Source organism: Cetorhinus maximus, chromosome 16 (genome assembly GCF_964194155.1).
Source record: "Cetorhinus maximus chromosome 16, sCetMax3.hap1.1, whole genome shotgun sequence".
Classification (NCBI taxonomy): Eukaryota; Metazoa; Chordata; class Chondrichthyes; order Lamniformes; family Cetorhinidae; genus Cetorhinus; species Cetorhinus maximus.
The window spans coordinates 52,427,212-52,451,395 of NC_135894.1; the positions used below are offsets into that span (position 1 = coordinate 52,427,212).

The following is a 24,184-nucleotide window of genomic DNA, read 5'->3' on the forward strand; positions in this document are numbered from 1 at the left end:
ACTTGAATACAATATGTGCAGTTCTTAATCGTAGATCAGTGCCAGGAGTGCTAATTCATAAAATCTACAGGTCAGTATTCGACATGCAGTGCTTTGCCATGTGATATTGCAGTATACTGCAGACTTTACAGGATTGCATGTAGCACAATACTCTGTCTCAATCGTGTCTCTAGTGCTCAGGGAATTTTTTTTTAAGTAATTGATGGAAGATTGCTTTCTTCTGTTATTGGCAATCATGTTCAGCATGTGATGAACTGTCATTACAGCTCTAATATTTTACTGAGTGATAGTCTTGTGCGCTTCATAGCAACACAAATTAAAAACAAAAATTTTAGTGTGTAATGCAGTTATGAGATGACATAGTGCATTCGTTTAGTTTGATTAGAAATTCTGTATAACAAGTGATAAAAAATGAACAGATTGGTACTCCATGGTTTTTCCTGTAGATTGTATAACGTATGATAACTGCCGACATAAATATAAGCAAAGAAAATAATCCATGCTAGTAGAACTTAAAGCAGCATATGACATGTATTGTTTTGACTTACCAAGTAGACAGATCCATCACATTATTAATTGGTTTTGGTGCATCTGTGCAGTTAATATATTTAACTGTTCTCAAAATGCTATCTGAGCAATTGAATTAAGTAATTGATCTAAACAACCTGTTTGGTGGCTCAGTTACCATCAGTGCATTTTTTCATGCCTGTTTCTTATTTCAAAGGAGTTTCTGTTTCCGCAGTTCCTGATTTAAATGACTTGCTCCTATTCCCAGTGTCTTGCTATTAGCTGACAGCAAACCTCCCCTGGTCCCAGCTATATTATATCCTTATACTGTACATCCAGTTTAATAATAGCAGCACTTTTACCGTGATACAAGCAGGAACTATATTTATAACAACATATGCCTATACAGTACTTTTGAGGTAGCTGCAGATGATAGACAGATATTGCAATCCCACAACCAATGGATCAGATCAAATCTCTGCAGTCCTGCCACATCCAGTCATGAATCATGGTGGGCAATTAAATGGGAGAAGGAAACTCCACAAATATCCCCATCCTCAATGATGGTGGAGCCCAGCACATCAGTGCAAAATACAAGGTTTGAACATTTGCAATCATCTTCAGCCAGGAGTGCAAAATGAATGATTCATCTCAGCCTCCTCCTGAAGACCCCGGCATCATAGGTGCCTATCTTCAGCCAATTTGATTCACTCCACGTGATAAGAAGCAGAAAGAAAGCAAGAAATAGATCAAAGCACTGACTACAACAGATCTATGGACCCTGACAACATCCCAGCTGTAGTACTGAAGAATTGAGCTCTAGATCTAAATGTGCCCCTAACCACGTTGTTCATGTACAGTTATAACATTGGCATCTATGCAACAATGTGAAAAATTGCCCAGCTATGTCCACTTCACGAGAAGCAGGATATTCATTGATGATTGCGCAATGTTCAGTATCATTCACAATCCTCAGATACTGAAACAGGCCATGCCTGTGTGCAACAAGACCTGGACAATGTTCAGGTTTGCACTGATAAGAGGCAAGTAACATCCATGCCACACAAGTGCCAGGTGATGACAATTTCCAAGAGAAAATGCAACCATTTCCCCTTGACATTCACTGGCATTACCATTGCTGAATCCCCCTTCATCAACATCATGGGTTGCCATTAACCTGAAACCTAACTGGACCAGTTGGATAAATACGGTGGCTACAAGTGCAGGTCAGAGGCTGGGAATTCTGCAGTGAGTAACTCACCCCCTGACTCCACAAAGTCTGTCCACCGTCTAGGAAGCATAAGTGAGGAGCGTGATGGAATATTCTCACTTGCCTGGATGAGTGCAGCTCCAACACTCAAGAAGCTTAAAACCATCAAGGAAAATGCAGCCCACATGAGCAGCACCTCAGCCTCCATCTTAAACATTCACTACCTCCACCACAAATGCACAGTGGCAGAAATGTGCACCATCTATAAAATGCACTGCTGCATTGCACCAAGGTATTCGACAATATCTTCCAAACCCATGATCTCTACCCCAAGAAGGATAAAGGCAGCAGACACATGGGAACACCACCACCAGCAAATTCCCCTCCAAGCCACTCACCATCCTGACTTGGAAATATATTGTTGTTCTTTCGCTGTAGCTTGCTCAAAAACCTGGGACTCCTTTCCTAATAGCACTGTGGGTGTACCTACACCAGATGAACTGCAGCAGTTCAGGAAGGCAGTTCACCACCACCTTCACGAGGACAAGTGGGCAACAAATGCTGGCCTAGCCAGCGTCGCTCACATCCAATGAAAGCACAAAAAAAGTACCCTAAAGCACTTCTTGGAGGACTGGTTAAATACCAAATAGAATCTGGAGAATAGTTACGGCAGTTGATTAAAGGCTTAGAGACAGATACAGATTTTGTGGAGACATGACAAAGCTGAGGAGGTTAGGCAAAAATTTCAAGACTGTGATGCTGTGATGGTGGATAGAGCAGTGATTGGGGTGAGGGCGAGGACTTCACGCTAGTCCAGACTCAGACGTCCAGAAACGTAAAATGGGGTGCAGGACTGGAGGAGATTGTAGAGGTCAGATGGAACAAAGCTAATTAAATGAGGATTTTGAAATCAATGTGCTCAGTAGTAGGGAGCCAAAAGATGGCTGGGGTGAATAAGGATGAAACTTAGTGCAGGATGGGATCTATATTTTAGTGTTTTAGATGAGTTGGACTATGACTAGGGAGGCCAATTACATCACATAGAGGATCTTACATTCAGATCTTTTTATTCCAGGAAGGCAAATTTAGTGACATAACTTGTTCCCTTCAATTGTGTTACGATCCCCATAAAGACCAATGACTTCTAAACAAAATTAATTTTCCTACAACCAACAGGAATAACCAATGAACAAAATTTCACGTTTTTAAACTTTTACTGTAACAAAGCTAAAATCAACATTGGCTCAAAATATCCCTTAACAAACAACAAATACACCAAACTAAATAAAAGGTTAATTAACACAACTGTAATAAGCTTTATGACATGTTTTTACTTTAGCTCTTGCTTCTGGCAGAAACGTCGCCTTAAAGGTTAAATTTCAAGATCGCCCCCACCCCCCCAAGCCCGGCTTTCCAGCAGGATCTCTTCTCCCTGCAACGCCAGGTCAAGTCTGCCAGTGTCCTTTAAAATTAGTTCCACTCAGCATTCTGAGAATCCCTAAATGGACTTCTAGCAGCAAGGCCCACTTCGACAACTCCTCATTCCTTAAATCTCTAAAAGTCCCTTCCCCTCAAGCAGAGAACCAGTTCTTACCAGCATCCTGCTTGGTTGCTAACATAAAAACAGCCTTTCATTCTGATCTTCACAGAGCAGCTGTTTCTGTCTCTCACTCTCTGTCCATGTCTCTGCATCTCTGTGTCTGTGTTTCACAAAGCAGCTGCCCCATGCATGAAACCTGTCCCTATTCCAATAGGTTTCAGTTACAGATCACATGGGCCTGTCTCTAAGAAGAATTAGTATGATCACCACCCTCCCCCACGCCCCCCCCCACCCCCGCCCCAATCCAAGTCATTCTGTTTTACTTTAAGTGAAAAGAGGCACTTTTAAAAATACCAACTTGTAAAGCCCCACATTTGTAACAATTGGCAGTTCTAAATTGAAAGCTGCTATGCCACCACTTCTGCATTCCTTAAAACAGTTATTTTTATAAAAGCGTAAGGTAAGAAGGCTTGTTTTCAAAACAGAGACAGAGACAGTTATATTATTATTGTTGCATGGCAAAATGAGATTACTTTTTGGAGCTGATCTTGACCACAGATTTATCAGTTTCTTTGGCATTATTACTTATGTTGCACTATAAAAGCAACATTAGTACTTTACTCCTAACCTCATTGCTTCACCAATAGGTCACACACCTTGCCAATCTTAAGAAACTGCTTGTAGCTCATAAAATAATTGTATAGTCAGGGAGTTTTGTTTGTGGCTCATATATATTTAACTGACTGTCTATATTTAATTGCGTTGGCCTGGTAATGAATCTTGGCCTGAAAACTGGTGCATAGCGAGTCTCGAAGGCATGTTTGAATATGGAAGTCCAAGGCTTGCATTAAATTTGATCTTGGGCCTCATCTACATTACAATAGCAAGCAATGGATATGTAGTTCGGGCCTGCTCAAAATTGGCTGGCTCAGGTGCTAAGCTGGTTTACAGGTGAGCCCTGCAGGACAGAGAACAAAAAGGTGGAAAGCTGGATTAGCATTGGCCCAAAGTAATCCTGCCCCTCCTGACTCCAAATTAAGATAAGTAAAAAAGAGAATGAAACTTATCTTTCCTTCAGCATCCTCCAACAGCTGCTTGAAGGACTGTTGGGCGGGCTGCAGTAAGCCTGAAAAAACCACGCAGAACAAGTATGGTGCATGCTCTGCCCATTGAGAATAGGGTCCTAAAACAGATCTTAAGTTACTGATAAGCATTTAGAATTGGCCAAATACCAATTTTAAACATTATTTTCATTATTCTCTATTGTATTTTCCAGTATTTAATTTTCCTGTAGTATTCCTAAGTGTTTGGGTGAAAATACAAACTGTTGTGCATAGTTTTAAGATGTTCTTTGCACTTTTTAATTTACACACTGGGTAGGTAGAGGTTTTTAATCACCATACTCACTAAAGATGCTGTCATCACGCAACATTTTTTTCATGGTTAGCTACTAAACATTTAATAATCTGGAGCCTGAAAATTATGCTGTCTGATATTTATCACACAAATAGTTTTATAACACGGGCATCAAAGTCCTCAGGCCATTACTTTAATAGATGCATTAGTCATTTGTTTTAAATGTTAACTATGCTGTTAAAAAAGTAGACAAAGAAATTTGATCTGAATATATTATGCACTCATAGGATAATAATGGATAGCTTAATTTCCAGGTTTTTGTTTCTCAATGACAATTAAGGAATGAATTCGGAAATACAATCTACACTGAGTTTGATTTTGGTTAGAGACACAGAAAGCTGCTACAAGGACTGATATGGAAAATATCAGGGATGATTTACAGCCCATGCCAAGAAATATTAAACATTCAAGAGGTCATTCAAACTAATTTTATTCACTTAGATGACTGGTCACTTAAAATCCCGTTCTCTTGGATGAGGAGTCACTGGTCAGTGTTGTTCTTGTGATGTCAACACCAAGCTACTACTATAAAAAACAAAGATAGTCAGATAGCAAGATTTTTTGCAGCCTCTGAGGCAAGATCAATGGTGAAAAACAATCTACTTCTCAATATGGAACTTTCCTCTACTAGCAAAGGCATTATTGGTGAAGCACAAACACCTGAATACTCTTTCAGGGGGACACTATGGGCATCAGAATAGATGGACTAAATAGATAAATATCAGAATCAATTTCTGTGAAATGCATTTAAAGATCAGAGAAAACTTCATTATTCGTTTTGCAAATGGGAAAATAAAAATGAAAATCAAGAGAAATGTATCACCAGTGGCCAGTTCAATATCACCCAAAGTTATGAGTCCTTGTATATATAGTCATACTCCATACTTGGGAGCCAGTAATTTTTCTGAGGAATGACTTTCTGATATAAATTCATCTTGACGTGATAGCACAAAACAGGCAATAATGAATAGACAACCTGTTTTATCCTCCAACTAAGTGCAAAGCCCACTAGCCATTCTCTGTTGCCCATTTTACCAGCGAAGGGTTTTCCTCGATTGCCATGACTTCAATTTTACTAGGGATTCTTGATGCTTCATTGGACAAATTGTGCCCTGATGTGAAGGGCCGTCATTCTCACCTCATTCGTGGACGTTCTCCGTGTTTGGACCAAGGCTGCGCTCAACTGAAGCCGAGTGGTCCAGACAAAACCCAAACTGAACACTAGCGAGCAGGTTATTGCTGAGCATGTGCTGCATGATAGCACTGTCAATGACAGCTTCCATCACTTAGTTGATGATTTGAGAGTGGATTTTTTAAAAATTCATTCATGGGATGTGGGTTTCGCTGGCTAGGCCAGCATTTATTGCCCATCCCTAACTGCCCTTGAGAAGGTGGTGGTGAGCTGCCTTCTTGAACCACTGCAGTCCATGTGGTGTAGGTACACCCACAGTGCTGTTAGGGAGGGAGTTCCTGGAATTTGACTTAGCACAGGGAAGGAACGGCAATATATTTCCAAATCAGGGTGATGAATGGCTTGGAGGAGAACTTCCAGATGGTGGTGTTCCCATGTGTCTTCTGCCCATGTCCTTCTAGATGGTAGAGGTTGTGGGTTTAGAAGGTGCTGCCTAAGGAGACTTGGTGAGTTCCTGCAGTGGTCCACACTGCTGCCACTGTGCATCAGTGGTGGAGGGAGTGAATGTTTGTGGATGGGGTGCCAATCAAGCGGGCTGATTTGTCCTGGATGGTGTCAAGCTTCTTGAATATTGTTGGGGCTACATTCATCCAGGCAAGTGGAGGGTATTCCATCACGCTCCTGATCTATGCCTTGTAGATGGTGGACAGGCTTTGGGGTGTCAGGAGGTGAGTTATTCACCTCAGGATTCCTAGCCTCTGACCTGCTCTTGTAGCCACGGTATTTATATGGCTAGTCCAGTTCAGTTTCTGGTCAATGGTAACCTCCAGGATGTTGATAGTGGGGATTCAGCGATGGTAATACCATTGAAAAGTCGAGGGGCAATGGTTAGATTCTCTCTTGTTGGTGATGGTCAATTCCTGGCACTTGTGTGGCATGGATGTTACTTGCCACTTGTCAGCCCAGCCTAGATATTGTCCAGGTCTTGCTGCATTTGGACATGGGGCGGTAATTGATGGATTGTATTTGTTCTGCTTTTTGTAGACAGGACATTTTTATTTTAATTCTTTATTTTTTCAATAGTAAGTTTTATTATCTAATAAAAAGAAGAATGGCGGAGAATCTCCCACTGCTGGAGTTTGATAGTTATGGAACGGACAGACATTTCTGCAGCCACAGATGTGAATCCAGGATGGTATGTTGCCTCCCTGGTGCCGGGGTCAAGGATGTCACTGAATGGCTGCAGGGCACCCCAGGAAGGGGGTTGGGGTGGGGTGGGGGGGCGGGGTGGAGGTAGGGTGAACAGCCAGCAGTTGCAATCCACATCAGTACCAATGTCTAAGTTGAAAGGAAGATGTGGTTCTACAGCCAGAATTTAGGAAGCTAGTTAGGAAAATAGCAAGCAGGACATCAAAAGTGGTTATCTCCGGATTACTGCCAGCACCACATGTAAGTGCATATAGAAATAGGAGGATCGGGCAGATGAATACATGGCTGTAGGAAAGGTGCAGGAGGGAGGGATTTAGATTCTTGGGACATTGGGATCAGATCTAGGGGAGATGGGATCTGTACAGGCCAGATGGATCACATCTAAACAAAGCCTGAGTCTTGGTGAAAGAGAAGGTAGTTCAGACACTTGAATATTTAAAATCAATAAGCAGGTGGTATTGGACAAACTGTCTGTGCTTAAAAGTTGATAAGGCTCCAGGACTGGATGAGATGCATTCAAGAATACTGAGGGAAGTGGGAGTGAAAATTGCAGATGCACTGGCTATAATTTCCCAATCTTCATTAGACTCAGGGGTGGCGCCAGAGGACTGGAGAATTGCAAATATTCTTACAGCACGCTGCATCTGCTGCCCATCAGTCCTATACTGTAGCATCACCAAGTTGGCACCTCATTTTTAAGTATACCTGGTTAACGGCAATGGGTGAGTGAGGAATATGCCATGATGTTACAGATTGTGTTAGAATACAATTCAGCTGCTAATGGTCTACGACACCTCAAAGACCAGTCTTGAATTCATAATTTCATAAGAAATCAGATCGCTCGGCTCCTTGAGTCTGCTCCGCCATTCAATAAGATTATTGCTGATCTAATCATGGCCTCAACTTCACTTTCCTGCCTGCTCCCCATAATTCCTTGACTTTCTTGTCAATCAAAAATCTGTGTATATCTGCCTTGAATAACCTACCTTCCTGAGCCTCATGATTCAGCCAACTGGATCAATCTTGATCATATTATATTGCTTTAATACTGGCTCAATCTCTGCTTTAACTCCTGCAATCCTTCTCTCAATGCCAGAGATGTATCTGATTCTATTGTACCTGGCAGGCAGGATTTCATATCCAACTCTTTCCTTTCCATCAGATCCTGTATTGTATCTTCGTTCAAGCAAGCCTACTATGCTGCTGTCTTTCACAAAACGCTGCCTATTCTATCTGCAGTTGATCAAACATACTGAACCAATATTATCTCTGATTGTTAACTTCCTTAAATTGCTAAACAGAAATGAATGAAAAAGATAATCTCCTTTTGTCCTTCCTCTCCAGCAGCTATCATTTCTGATCCCTTGCTGGAGTTAGTCTCTTGTAATATTGTAATAATTATGGTTTTATTTAGTGTGTAATGTACCTTTAAGAATAATACTTGTTAAGGAAGATCACATGATCTGTAGTAACCAATAGGGGAGTAGCGCAGGCTACCTCAGCAGTCAGTGTAGAGGTAGAGTTGGAGTTAAAAGCACACATGTAGTTGCTGCTGAGTACATTGTAAATAAACTTAAATGTTTCCACCCAAAAAGTATCTGCAGATTAACTCTATCACAAATGATATAACTCGGCCACCCTAAGACAAACTGGCGACAAGGATAAAACAAGATTAAACAGAAGAAATCAAGTTAGAAAGAAATCGGCACTGTACCTCGCCCAGTGATTGCAAGTAGCAAGCTCAGTTAGAATTGTTGACATTATCCCCTCTCAATATGCCACAATTTGGGAGAATTGATCATTTTGAACCAGCCAGAGACGATTGGTCTCAATACAGAAAACGCCTCACGTACTGTTTTCAAGCGAACGAGATAATAGAAGAGAAGAGGCGAGTGATCCTTGAGTACTTGTGGGAGCAAAACATATGGTTTTATTCGAAGTTTGATGGTTCTCAGTGCCCCAGATTCGAAAAATTCTTATGAATTAATGGGCCTAATGAAGGGTCACATTCAACCCAAACCCTCAGTCACGACGCAGAGGTTCAGGTTTAATTCACAAAACAGAGCCCCGGGCGAGACAATTGCATGCTACATGGCAAATTTGAAGCAGTTAACGGCACATTGAGAGTTCAGTATGACTCTGAACGACATGCTCAGGGATCATTTAGTGTGTAGTGTAAAAGAGGACACTATACAGAAAAGATTATTGTCCAAAGTGAATCTGGATTTCAGGAAGGTGCTAAAGATAGTGCTGGTCATGGAAAGCGCAGTAAGAGATTCACAAGCAATAAAGGGTGCGCAAAATAGTGCCATCCTCCACATCGGGCGGGAAACCTCAACCAAAAGTGGCATGAAAAAGCGAGACTCTACTGAGAAGTGGAAAACAGCCCCCACTAGCTGAAGAATAAAGAAAAATAACTTAGCAGCGAAATTGAAGAATACTTTTAATAGAAGTGGAAACAATCAGTCTTTTAGCGATTGTCAGTTTAAAAAAAATCAAATGCTACTATTGTCACAGAAATGGACATATGATGAGACAATGCAAGGAAAGATTCAAGCAGGCTTGTAGACAAAAGAAGAAGCCCAATGAAATCTACAATGTAGAAGAGCCTGAAACAACAAATTCAGACATTTACTCATTGTTTAATCTGTAAGTTGGAAAGACAGAACCAATATTTGTCACAGGGAAAGTAAATGGTAAACTTGTTAAAATGGAAGTAGACATGGGAGCTTCCACTACAGTAATTGGGGAACATAGCTTCAGATATCTGAATAATGGTGATCAATTAAGCTTGGAACGAACAGCTGCCAAGATAAAAACTTACACAGGTGAAAACATTCAAGTAAAAGGCATAAGCAGAGTAACTGTCCATTATGGAAGCCAATTAGCATTGAGAGGCAGAGCACCAAGCCTTCTAGGGCAAAACTGGCTAAGGGATATCAACCCTGATTGGCTACTGAGATTCTAAAAGAAAGCCAGAAGCGTTCCTGTTTTGAAAAAGGAGTGTGAAAGGACTCAACAACCTAAAGAAATGCAGGCTGTCTTAAGCCAAACTGGAAGAACAGCAGAAGGAACTCAAAGAGACCCTGCTTGATGATAGAGTTTGAGACGAGGTGAGCAATCTTCGAAGGGAAAAAGAAAACTTGTTGAAAGACCTTCGCACACTACAAGATTCTCTCAGGCCAAAGCTTGTACCTCTGGAAAAGTATGAAGAGAAACAAAAAGAATTCAGTACTTCTCTGAATAAACTGAAGAATCAATTGACAGAGAAGACACAACAATGTTCAATTTTCCAGGAGGCAGCAAACAGCTACAAAAAAAAGAGATGGAAGAGCTGAAGAATCAGCTAAATGAAGCCAAAGAGGCTTCGGAAGCAAAAGTCACAGAATTTTCCAAGAAGCAGACAGAAAATGAAATTTCGGGAGACTCAGCCACTGAGCTCAGAGAAGTCGAGCTTACATCTGAGAGAGGACTGGCCAAAAGTGAAGTCAAAAAGAAGGCCGAGATTAACATCTGCGCTAGAAAGAAGGCAGCACGTAGAAAAATACAGAAATACTAATAGGGCCTTAATTCTGGTAGCATATGAATACATTTTCGTACTTAGGCCTGGCAATCAAATCACAAACACTGACACCCTTAGTCGTTTGGCTTTACAAGAAAATGATAAGCACGTCCCAGTTTCACAGGAACTTGACTTACTGCTAAATTTCTTAGATTCCTTGCCAGTATGTGCTCGACAGATCAGAGACTAAACAAGTCGTGACCCAGTCCTATCTCAAGTACGAGAACAAGTGCTTCATGGTTGGTCACAGGAGCCCATATCTGATAAAAATAACCAGTCAGAATGGCATCTTATTATGGGGTGCACTAGTGATAGTTCCTCCAAAGGGAAGGGAGCCACTTTTAATTGAACTACACAGCGCACATCCAGGAATTGCCGAAAAGACGGCCGTAGCACGCAGCTATCTATAGTGGCCTGGGGTGGATGGCGAAAGAGAGAGTTAAGCAAAGCAGTGTGTGCAATGTCAGAAACTGCAAAAGTTGCCTGTTACAGCTTGGGAGTGGCCAGGTAGACCCTGGGTATGGTTACACATTGACTACATTGACCCTTTCCTGGGAACAGTGTTTCTGCTCATTGTCAATGCCCATTCAAAATGGTTGGACGTATATGAGGTGAAGTCACTGTCAGGCGCTACAATTGAGAAATTATGTCAGAGTTTTGCCATTGACGGACTACCAGAAGTAGTCATTTCTGATAACGGCACAGCATTCACGAGTGCTGAGTTCCAACAGTTTATCAGCCTCAATGGTATCATTCATGTAAAAACTGCACCATTCCACCCTTCCTCAAACGCACTGGCTAAAAGGGCGGTTCAAACGTTCAAGGCAGGCATGAAAAAGCTAACTAGCGACTCCTTGGTAACCAAGCTAGTACGCTTTCTTTTTCATTACAGGACTATCCCTCACACAACAAAAAGTGCCACTCCTGTGGAGTTATTGTTGAAAAGCCATCTCAGGAAGAGATTGAGCTTAATAATGCCGAATTTAGAGGGGAAGGTGGAAAGGAGTCAGGGAAGCCAGAAAACTTGACACGACTGGCATAGTAGTGAGAGAGTATTTACCGTGGGAAAGCTGATATACGTGAAAAACTTAGAGCGAAGGACCAAAGTGATTAAAACTGGTGAAATAAGTGTGGTGACTGGACCTCTATCTTACCACGTGGAGGTGGAAGGGCTGGATTATTTGTAAACATGTGGACCATTTAAGGAAGAGAGAGACAAATCACCAAGATTTGGTTCCATCAGTGACTATGACTGGGTCTGTGTTTCCTGTTGAGGATGCTCAACCCAGGACTGGCATGTCTGATGTTCCTGTAAGAGCTGAGGATACAGAACTGTAAGTGCCCACTGAAGCACCTGATGTTCAGGCAACTCTGGAAAAAGAGGTTCCTGACAAAGAATCTGAAGTTGTGGAGCTGCAACGTTCCACACGTACCAGGAAATCAGCTGAAAGACTGAACTTATAAATTCCTTACCGAGTGTAAATATTATGTTGTCTTGAAAAATATGTACTTGTAAATATAATATGTATAGCCAAGTTAAAAGGGCAGGGATGTAATAATTATGATTTTATTTAGTGTGTAACATACCTTTAAGAATACTACTTAAGAACACATTTTCTGTAGTAACCAATAAGAGAATAGCATGGACTACCTAGGCAGGCAGTGTAAATAAACTTAATGTTTCCACCCAAGAAGTGTCTGCAGATCAACTATATCACAAATAATACAACACGACCACCCTTACAACAAATATATTTTGAATACTGCTTATCTCGTCTCTTCTAACCTGTTGGGACAGTTACTGACACTGAAATAAAAACCTGCTCTCTTTACCTCCCATTTTCCTCCTTTTATAATTTAAATGACCTTAACGAGGATTTTCCCTTGATTTGTTTCACTCTTTTGTTCTGTAAGACTATGGCTGATATCAAGCTTTAATTTCCACCAGGTTTATTGAATCTTCCGCTCTATGAATTGAATAAGAACTCTAGTACTCAATCCAACCTCATATTCTCAAGCTGTCTCTCTCTGAACTTACCTTTAACCTGTGCCATCTCTTCAATCTTTCTTACTTCCAATCCAACTTTCTATTTCCTGGAAACATGTTTGGATTCCTTTATCTGAAAGTAAAGTGGTCCCTCGTCCTCCAAACTAGATTATATTTTTTTCTAAATTTATAGATGTTACCATTAACCGTCAAATTATTAGTTTATTATGTCATAAACTCATACAACACTTTCTTTAATACCATGGTAGATCAATTATCATTACCTTCAACATCTCCAAAGCTTTTGAGCGAATTGAGAATCCACTTTCTTCTCAAACTGCTCTCTCTGTACCACAGTTCGATTCTTTCATTCTTTTTCATTAACTCGGGGTTCTTCAGACTCTATTCTCTCTACCAATTTGTTCCCCCTTCATACCAATGATCTCCTCTGCTCAATATCCTGTCCAATAGTGCCTGAATGTTAAACGATGCTTCGGAAAATGTTGCAGGAATGATTACACATTCTAAGAAAACCTTCCTGGCTTTCCTTCCACATATGCATACAATCACTAAGACCGCGTTTTTCTACCTCTGTAACATCACCTGACTTTACCCCTGCCTCAGCTCATTTGCTGTTGTAACTCTCATCCATGCTTTTACCTCTAGATTTGATCATTCCAATGCGCTCCTGGCCCTCCCACACTCTACCCTCCATAAACTTGAGGTCATTCAAAACTCTGCTGCCAGGTCCTTACTCACACTAAGTCTCGTTCACCCATCACCCCCAGTGCTCCCTGATCTACACTGGTTCCCTATTAAGCAACACCATGATTTTGAAATTTTATCCTTGTTTTCAAATCCCTGCATAGTTGCCCCTCAATATCTTTGTAATCTCCTACAGCTCCACAACCCTCAGAGGTATCTGGACTCCTCCAATTCTGGCCTCTTGAGCATCCCGGATTTTAATTGCTCCACCATTGGTGGCTGCGCCTTCAGCTGCCAAGGCCTAAGTTCTGGTATTCCTTCCTTCCACCTCCCCATCTCTCTTTCCTCCTTTGAAATGTTCCTCATCTCTTTGACCAAGCTTTTGGTCATCTTCTCAAAGTCTCATATGACTTAGTGTCAAATTTCATTTTATAACGCTCCTATGAAGCACTTTAGGATGTTATTATGCAAAAGGTACAATGTAAATTCAGGTTGTTGTTAAATTAAAAGGAAAATTGAGAGAGTTCGCTTTTACTTTGCGTTTCACTATTCATTTCAGGCTCTTAATACACGAAATTGGTGTCATCACAGAATCATCATATCCCATTAGCTTTCACTTTTTTAACCTTGGTGATGTTCTCCACTCTGGTGGTGCCCCTTCACCTTGGCTTTTCAACTTAATACAAAGTCATGCTCAGAATTAAGTTAGTAAAATAATTCAAGATTTAATTTGGCAGATCAGATTCAAATGATTCTTAGCATACTGTATCAGTGAAATAATTACAGTGCAATTACCGATCCATTCCCAAATGATAGCAATTAAGAGGAGTGCACTGTTCTTCAGTAGTGATTTAGACAACAGGTCTCTTGATAACATTTTTTTCCTTAGCAGGAGTTCACGCACAACGGTGTGCTTCAATATCTATCGCATGCTATGATAACATCATGAGAAATAAGAATTCCCCTCTCTCAGATTACTGCTTTATGATGGTAGTACCACATAAATGCCTTGGTGTATGGATCTGAAGTGCCAGAAGCAACATTTGTTACATGTATATTGGCTCTATCGTTATGGGATACCCAAGGCACGTTGTACACCTGCATGGGGATAAGCTGATCTCAAATAACAATGCAAGGTCAGCTCATTTAAGTATTTTAATTGTGTTCTGGGGGTACAATACATGATGCACTGGGAGGGCCATTGAGGCCAGGTGTTAGGTGTTAGCTGCTGGCTACCCACATGCCACTTTTCCCCCGAACAGATGGCATTCACAAAATTACACACGGAATCTTTTTGCTTCCTTGTTTCATTGTCAAACTTACTAATATGCCGAGCCCAGTTGTTCCAGCTGTACTCTTGTGCCACTGGAATAGGAATTCCATCTACCCTACAGGCTTCATTATGATCCTGCATTTTAACTCCCAGGGAAGTGGTCATTTAAAGATATGGGGCGGAGGCTCACACCAATACTGACACTATTAGAGCAACCACTACACAAGCCTGGCTGCATCTAACAGCATTGTCCAGTTGAGGGAGAATGGGAGACCAGTCTGGCTAGAGATGTATATGGGTGCAACTGCTCTCCCAATGCTTTAGTAGGCCTCATATTCAACCAGTATTGCAGGGCCCATGTGTGACCCTTGCACACCAAGCATGTTTTCTTCATGCACGTGTACTTACTGCTGGCTAGAGGCATGATTGTTGGAATTTCTAGGGAGTTTCAGGATCCTGAAATTTCCAACACAACTACAAAGATGACATCAGGGTTGGAGGGGCAGCCAGGTGAAAGAAGCATTCCACCTCCTCAGTCAGAGATTCTCATCAGGGCCAGGAGCTGTTAGAAACAGATCCTGCTCCAGTTTCCTGCCCAGTCCACCTGACTTGTGCCCTGAAAAAGAATGGAACTTTTGGGTCTCTAAACTGTCTACACATATTTTGTTCTTCCCAGTTGCTATCCCAGTTTATATTTTTCAATTGTCCAAGTCAACCATTATTGCTCTATTCAAAGTTATAGCAGCAAATGATAAGGTCAGAATTCAACATCATTCCACATATTTTTCAAGACAGAAAACAGATGATAACTAACAGGTCAGAGACCTGTGCCTATGCTGCATGGATGTTCAACCATCTGCTAATGTGGTCCTATATCCATTTCCAACCCAGATACTCCTTAAAGGGACTACTGGAGAACGCTCAATAAAGGCCTGAAAACTTCCCAAAATATCCTTTCTTTTGGAGTTGGAAGAAGCAGTAGTGCTCCTCCTGGCTCCACAAAATGAGTGTGGGACCCTGCCATCTTGCTCCGTTTCCCTTTGATCTTCCCCACCTCCCAATGAATTTGGTTGACATTTTAGTTGAAATTTTGGATGAAATTAGTTGAGCCCTTACAGGAGGACACAAGACAGGTTAATGAAAACTGCAGTTAGCTGGCAATCATGACTCACACCTAACATTCATAACCTCACCTCACCCACTTCACACTGCTGCAAGCCTCACTCCTGCAGCTCTCAGCTTTCCCCACACAGCCAAGCTATTCAACTGTGGCAGGCACATCAGCCAAACACATTGCACCATATTTCCTCTCCCTTGCAGGGCAATGTGTTTAATCGAAGGCAGTAGCATCCAACTGAGAGGAGACAGGCACGGTTGCATGTCCTCACCTAAACAGAGGACATATTGGTTGCCATAATTGAGTCTCCATGACTGAGGCCACGACCAGCAGTGTAGCATGAACCTGCATAATCCACCTTCTCACATCACACTTCCCCTCATCACACAATCTCTTCTGATTTACATGTTGCAGATCATGTAAGCATGCACCTTTTGCTTTCCCCACCCACTTCCCTTGCCCCTGCCCTTTATCCTTTCAGATATGCAAGAACTGCTATCTGGTCTATCACTGGCACAGGAGTCTGAAGTCTAAGAGATGAATGAAGAAACACCATAATTTGCTCTGATACACTCAGCCACAGCTCAGATACTGACACTGTACATAGAGGGTCATATAGAAGCAAGATCACGTGGTGAGTTGGTGGACACGAGTGGCTTGTAGTCAAGTCAGGGAAAGATAGTGAGAGTGCCAACTCCCCGGAGGGGTAGGTTGTGCATGGGTTTTGCTACAGAGGACTCCGAGTAGCACTTTGATCAGTGGAGGGGTGGCAGTACAGAAAAAGGCTGATAGGGATGCCCAGCGATGTTTGGTGTATTGGCAGACCTGGCAGAAAGCCTTGTGTCACTGTCAAGGAGGAATCCCAGCACTAATTTCGCCCAGGGCTTTGTATAAAGCTTGGAGCTCATCTTTTTCAGCACAGCAGTGCTGGTGAACATCTTAACAATACTTGTGGACCCAACCATGTCTGATGGTCAATATTTCCGCTTCTATCTGCAGCAAAAACAGAGGCTGCACAACATTTAAGTGCTGCAGTGGAAGTACAGATTGAGGTCATGAGACCCAGGCTTGTTGCTATGCAAGTCCAGCTTGGTACTCTGTATACTCAGACTGCTGCCATTGTGGCTGCCAAACCCATTGATCAAAGGGGCTGGCAGACTCTCTCAGCAGCCCAGCAATCCGTGCTCCAGCAGATTACTCAGATTGCTGAGGCACCACCACAGAGAAGAGGGAGTGGCTCCATGGAGTATGAACCTGCTGTCCTCGGTCAGGATGGAAACATTCGTACTGCCATCACTGCCACTCCACCAGTGCCACTACTGGCATGTCAGCCAGTCAGCCAAGGCCGCTGCCACCCACATTGAGGTGATACAGTCCAAAACCAGATACTCTAGGTAGGAACTGCTTGAGGGTGCCCTGCATCTGCAGCCTCTCCTCACTGAAAGTCTGCCTTCTGCCAGCTATGCTGCTGCCAGTGAGGCAGAACCCCATAGGAGCACTAGGCCAGGCAAAGGCACCAGCACGACAGACACTAAGGGAATGCATAAGGATGAATAGTTGACTTTTGTATCTAATATTGAATGGTTTGTTGGATAAGGTTAGTGTGAAATGATTTCTTTGTGATGGCTTTTATTTCAGCATTGCAGCTGAGGACTCTGATGTTCCAGAACAGGGGGAAGCACATCAGATGTCTGCTTGTTGTACAATGGAGATTTGGGTTTGTGTTCAGTGGAACTGCAGTTGAATGGGGCAATCATGAATAGCCTGGCTGGAAAGGTGATTTGCTGATGTTTCCTCCCTTCCTCCTCAAGTTGCTCCTTGTATCCTTGATGGAAAGGACTGGTCCCTCATAATGGTCAGGTTATACAGGCCATCACGAATCAAAGTGCTGGAGGGCTCCCTCAGAGGTTCAGGATAATGAACTATTGCTTCAGAACCCCAATGGGCTGATCTATGATGTTTTGGGTGGCAGCATGGCTCTCATTGTATGCTTGCTGGCGGTGTATGGTTTGAGTGTGGAGTGAAAAAGTGTAAAGCAGATAGCACTTGCCACCTAATAATCATCCTCTGGTTTGATATGGTGACTTAAATACAGAGGGAACAACAGACATGCCCAGAATGAAAGCATCATGATGGCTGCCAGGATAGTGGGCTTTCACCTGCATGATATGCAGAGTGTTGCCAAACATGAACTGCACGTTCAAGTGGTTACTTTGTGGTTGTGATGCATTTAGATGAGGAGGTTGCAAAGGTACATTCGTACAGTCGATGCCACCTTGCACCATGGGGCACCTGCTCATCCTGGCAAAACCATATGCACAATCTGCCTTCTCTCTGGTCAGAGAGAACACAATGAACTTCCCTCTCCTGGCATAAGGAACATTTGTCACCTCTCTGATGCAGCAATGGACAGTGAATGATGAGATGTTACATGTTACCTAAATCATCCCGGAAAGAATCATGTGAGAGCAAATTCAGGACCATAGTCACCATCACAAGCCATTTCCAGCACCAAGGTTGCAGATGTAGCAAGAGGTGATTAATTTTTAGAAACATTTCTTTTGCAAAGTGCAGACAACACATTCTCTGATCCTTGCTTAGGGGGGAGACAAAAGAAATACTCCAGGCCGGCCCGAGGTGGATGGACCTGCTACCACGAGACCTTTCCTCCACTGGGCAAAGCAGCTAGCCTTATAATCTGCTTCTGCTCCATCTCCCTTTCATGCTGCAGTCCAAGGGCGATTGCAACAATAGGCACCCATTACTGAGAGAACCCTTGCAGTCACAAACATGGCCTTCTCCACATGCGGCACACAGCGCTTGTGTGTGTCTGCATGTGCGTGTTCTTCCTGTTGCTGAACACATGCTCAGCTCTGCTGAGAAGGCATTGGCTAGAACAGCAAGCTCAAAAATGAAAGTGCCAGCTTTATCACAATCTGTCTACTCTGCATACATCTGGTGCACCCTCCTTACATCCAAGCCACAACCTCAACAAAATAGCATTTGGCCCGGGCCATGTGGAAATTGTCTCACATGGTATAGACACCACCATTTTAACACCAAAAGGATACCTGTAACACGGAAACTACAGTACAATGGAGCCCAATTTTGCAGCCATAATCTTTTGGCATTTTTGGACTGAAAAATCTGAAATACTTCGGATTGAGAGAAATTTACAACTTTAACTAATACGATACTTTATATGATTATCAGTGCAATATTGCTGGCAGCATTTGACTGTTGGACAATAAAATGGGAGTACATTAATGATTTAGAAATGTTGACAGCTGATCAAAAAATAGACAAGCAATTATTTTCTAACATCTGCCTGTAGAGGAAGTGTACTTTTCCAAATGGCTTCTATTCCTCCAGCCCCTTCAATTTCATGCCAAAATTACTGGTACACATATCAAAACTAATTGATTTTTTTTGTACAACTGGTTAAAACCCTGATAAACTGACAATGTATAATCCCATTGCATCTAGTACAGTAATTTTTAGAAATTAAATGTAAAATGCCATTTTTCAGTGCTAATGAGTTTTATTGTACATTTAATGGATTTATAGGTGTGCACAAGGATCAAAAAATTAAAAATGGCTGACCTTGAATTTTTAAACTGATTAATGCAATTACTGAAATTCATGCACAAATGGCTGAAAATCAGTGGTGTCTTTGAGAAGAGTTTCATTCAATTCTGCCAATTAGTTCACTTTCACTGACTAGCAGTCTCATTCCAGTGATACTAGAGATTTTCTTTTAAACTAGCCACTATGGGCTGTTTATTTGACTTGCAGTATTACAGATGGGTGAAAAACCAGTCTTTAGACTTGTGTATAATTGGTGTGGTTAGTAAGTTCTAGGAAAGTTGTTTTGCACTGTTGTCATCAGCAACAGTTAGTATTTACATAACACAGATGGAAGCAGCTTCTTTAATTAAATAAAATGACACAAGTATGTAGTACAGTAGTCAAATGCTTTATACCACTGACAATTGAAACATGGCTCATTATCTAGCCGAAGTCTGTTAGAGCGTCCAGGTCAGCACAAGACCTCCACAGTTACTTACAGGATTCAAAATGGAATCTCATGTTAGCCCTCAATCTCTTGTACCCCGAAAAAGGGTCTTTAGCTGAGTAATCATAGCCCTGTGGTATCAAGACCGTGGGAGAACCTGGAATCAGTACCAATCAGCAATCTTCCAGCTCGGGGGTTCTATTTGATGAAATAATGTACAATTGTTGCAAGAGTCATAGATACCATTAAAAATGTAAACATAATTAAATGTTGCAACACAAGTGCAACCTATTCTCTTAATAGGGAAAAGAAATATTTCATAAGAAAATGTTTATCCAAAGCTCTTAACAACAAAATGCTGAAGCATTAACTTTAGCCATTGTAAAATCATTTTTTCACTGCAACAAACATTTTAAACGTTGTTGTGAAAGCAAAATATTGTAAAATACTGGTTTATTGCTCCACAGAGAAATTAAGAGCATGTTCAGTCCAGTTATTTGCAAACGCATTTTTGTGGCTAAACATATCATTCAGTACGTCCATTCCATTTTCATTCTGTTTTCCTCAAATCATCTCAGCAGTCTAGTTTTCTCATGGTCAGCATTGGTCTCGCTGTTGCCTATAATTTGCACCATTCTATTCTTGTAGCATTGCTTTTGCTGAAACCCTCATATGAAACAATGTGCCGTGATATCTAGAATATTCAGATTGGAGGAAGCTTCAAACCATTTCCCCTTCAAAGTAAACTATCTTGTTCCAAGTCATGGTCCAGTTGACAAAATTATTTTTCCACCATTTTCTGGCCTTTTTAATGCGCTGATGATAGTTTACTGAACTTCTGGAAGTCAGTTATTAATTTTCCAGAGCTGGTTCTTAAATTTCAACATTGTCCTTCATTCAAACATTTCTTCTTTCCCCAGGTACAGTTACAGGCATCTGAAAGTTAAGTGAACTGATGCAATCATACTTTAGAGATATTCTTGGTGAAAATTCTTCTGGTATCCCTGTCTGAGGGCAGTAACTTAATCTCAGACACATTTTCAGTCTCTCAGAAATTATTAAGAAGTTATACTCAAATCACTCATCTTTAATAACAAGCAACTGTCTTGTTCCTTTTGGAATAACTTATGCTCCTTTTTTAAGAACCTTAAGAAGGTACATCAATGTCAGTTGACTTTTGAAAAGCAAAATAAGACTTCAAAAATGTGTTAATTTAAGACAAAATGCAGTTGCATGCAAGTCAAACTCAGGCATGAAATGGCTTTACTTTTATATAATCCCTCTCACAGATCAGGGAAGGGACCTGGCAAGAAAGTGTCTTTTTTTCAAAAAAGATGAAAGAATATCAGTCTGCAACTGAAATTTAGATCATGAGTATAGTCTTCAGTCTATATATGAAATGTTATCTATACCAGAGATCCTGCCCTGTTCTGTGCAGGTACCATGACTGGTATGCCACCCATTCGTTGAAGATTTGCATGACTAACAGCATAGGAGAGTGTGTGCTGTGAAGGAGTCTTACGACTCAGTGAGCCATTGCATTTTGTTAGGTTTTGAGAAGATGGAGATAAACTTGTAGCAACAACCATTGCCTTTTGTGTGGTGCGGTGGCTTCCGTTTGTATACAGTGGTCGGTTCTGTGGTTGACTGGACGTCGTTGTAATTGAGTGGAGCGTATGTCCATTGTACCGACTGAATGGATTTGACTCGTAGATGGGCTTCTTGTTTTGCCAGTAGTGGGCGCTGTATGTGTTTGCTGATGTAAGGGTAACATTTTCAGAGGAACCAGCTGGATGGAAACCTTTGGTAGATGATGATGGTGGGATGTCATCTTCCCTGAAAAAAGAAATATTGATTTTTTAAAATTCGCAGAATAATTCTTAACCATCTAATGATCCTGTTGCATCTTTCTATTATAGCAATAAATAATACAACTGATGATTTATTTCCATGAGCTAAAGTGTTAAACCTGATCAGTCATATGGAATTAAAATACAATAAACTAAATAGATTACTGCACTGATCTTGTGCTCAAAATGAACACAGGTCAGACATAGACCTATAACCAATAGTTCAATTGCATGCGACTCCCCACTGAGATGTGTCACTTGTTCTCTATATATTTTGTTTGTACCACGGGTATCAATGAATTACATTAAAACTCCTATAAAGTGAAGACTGTTAACCTTCTTTATGGCATCACTGTGAAATTAATATGGCGTATAAAAGTATTATCCCACAGATTTCTCAGTTCCACAGGAATCCAATCTTGCCCATGAGAGCAAGAATCTTGCATTTCATTCATGAATATTACAATTGGCAACATGATTAATACCCATTATATTTAAATATAATTAAAATAAAATCAACAGTGTGTTTTACAAAGTAAGCCACTGTTTCAAAACTAAAAGCTTTTAATTCCACAGTATGTTGATGGTTATGCTAGTATTCTCCAGATTTACAACAGACCTTGAAGTAAATTATCCCTGTATCTTCTGAGGAGTTGCCTAGCAACTTTGAAATCAAAGTGGCTTCAGTACTCCTTTCAGTTTGACCTAGTTTCAAACACACATGTAGGTAGTGAAAGCACAACCCTCTGATCATTTGCTTCACTCTCCTCCTTAGGTATTTTTGAAGTTCATGTCACCATCAAGACACCATGGGACACACCAATGGTTCAGTGGATAAAAACACAGCCAGAAATGTTGCTGAGCCTGCCCTCCATAAAGTACCCACATCCATAGCAGTGTGGCTCCATAGGGAAACTCAGGGAGAATCATGTCTCTCATCACTCTGCAGTACTCATGCATTCATGTTCCAATACATTACACCATCAAACTATCCTCATGCAAAATATTTTACTTGGTCACTGAAGCCTTGCATATTAAATGTCTTTTAAATGAAATCTTATATTTAATACACCTAATACAAACAGACAGCTCAACTAATCAGACAACCTGCGAAAAAATCCCAAGGTCCACAGAAGTCTTGTACATCATCCATTATTCCATAATCCATCAATTCTCAGCACACAAATTTTGTACATTTTTTTCTGGAATCATAATTAGAATTTGAGATTTTAACTTAGAGGATGACAAATGTAACTGCTTTAGCCTTCAAAATGAAAATCACATTTATTCATTTAACTCAATCAATCAAGTGTTCTAGACATTGAAAACAGAGTGAAAATGCCCATTTCCATGATTTTCTTCCATAGAACTTAATAGGAAACAATACATTTTGGTGAAACTTGCATTGATATCAATCACAGAGTATAGCGTATTACATTCAAACTTCCTGCAATTGCTAATAGTTGAATGGGAAAGTACAGAACTAGATCCATATATGTTGCACAAATAAAAATCTTGTGCCCAGCATGTATCTGTACCACTTCAGATGTCAAGACTTTACACATTGCGGCTGTGCCCTTGTATGTGCAATAAACCTTGTACACCAGCAAATCCTTTAAGGCCACCAATGGTGGCATATGCCAAATGAGTCAGCCATTGGTCCAAAGTTGCATCAAAAACGCACTCTCTTCAAGGGGCAACATAGTCATCATTTTACCTGGAAATATGAGGCTGCAGTTTGGCAAGTACAGAAAGTTTTCATAGTATAGTGGATAGTAGAAGGCACTCCCCATTTTAAAATTATTTCCTCATTCGCAGAACATGGGAGTCGCTGGCAAGCCCAGCATTTAGTGCCCATCCCTAATTGCCCTCAAGAAGGTGGATGTTTAAAGTGGTGGATCGGGGGCTGAAAGGCTGCTTTGTCCTGAATGGTGTTGAGCTTCTTAAGTGTTGTTGGAGCTGTACTCATCATGGAAAGTGGAAAATAGTCACTCTCCTGACTTGTGCCCTGTAGGTGGTACGAAGGGTTTTGAGAGTCATGAGGCAAGTCAGTTGCCACAGAATACCCGGCCTTGTAGCTATAGTACTTTAAGGGCTGGTCCAGTTAAGTTTCTGGTCAATGGTGTCCCCCAGGATGTTGATGATGGCACTGGCATTGAATGTCAAGTGCACATGGTTAGACCCTCTCCATGTCATTGCCTGCACATGTGGTGCAAATGTTACTTGCTCCATATTAACCCAGCCCTGATGTTGTTTCATGTGGTTAAGGACAGATTCATTATGAGAAAATGCAAAAAGGATTGAACACTGCACAATCATGAGCTACTATCTCCATTTCTGACCATAATATGGAGGGAAGGTTATTAAAGAAGCAGCTGAAGATGGTTGGGCCTATGACCCGGCCCTGAGGAACTCCCTACAGCGATATCCTGGAGCTGAGGTGATTGGCCTCCAACAACCACAACTTTACAGGCTGCTGCGACCCCCTGGCAGGCCGGGTGTGCTGCTTCTCTCTGAGGAAAATGCTCCGAAATCCTGAACAAATCACTGCTCATTGTATCCATCTCCTGTAGCATCATGTTCAACTATGTCATTCATTACAGGCGGACAAGTGCTGTCCACTGTCATTTGCTGATAGACTCCATTTTGTGTCTCCATTTT

The 24,184-nt window shown here is 41.4% G+C and overlaps 1 protein-coding gene across 2 annotated transcripts in view; it reads right to left on the bottom strand.

Moving 5' to 3' along the window:
* Positions 1–19,574: 19,574 nt before the first annotated feature.
* The window catches only part of igsf11 (immunoglobulin superfamily member 11), a 197,655-nt gene continuing 193,045 nt past the window's right edge, over positions 19,575–24,184 (bottom strand). For both annotated transcript variants that reach the window (XM_078559818.1, XM_078559817.1), the window contains one exon: positions 19,575–21,509. In XM_078559818.1, the coding sequence (XP_078415944.1) occupies positions 21,080–21,509 (430 nt within the window). In that variant the 3' untranslated portion in view covers positions 19,575–21,079. The remainder of the gene's footprint in view (positions 21,510–24,184) is intronic.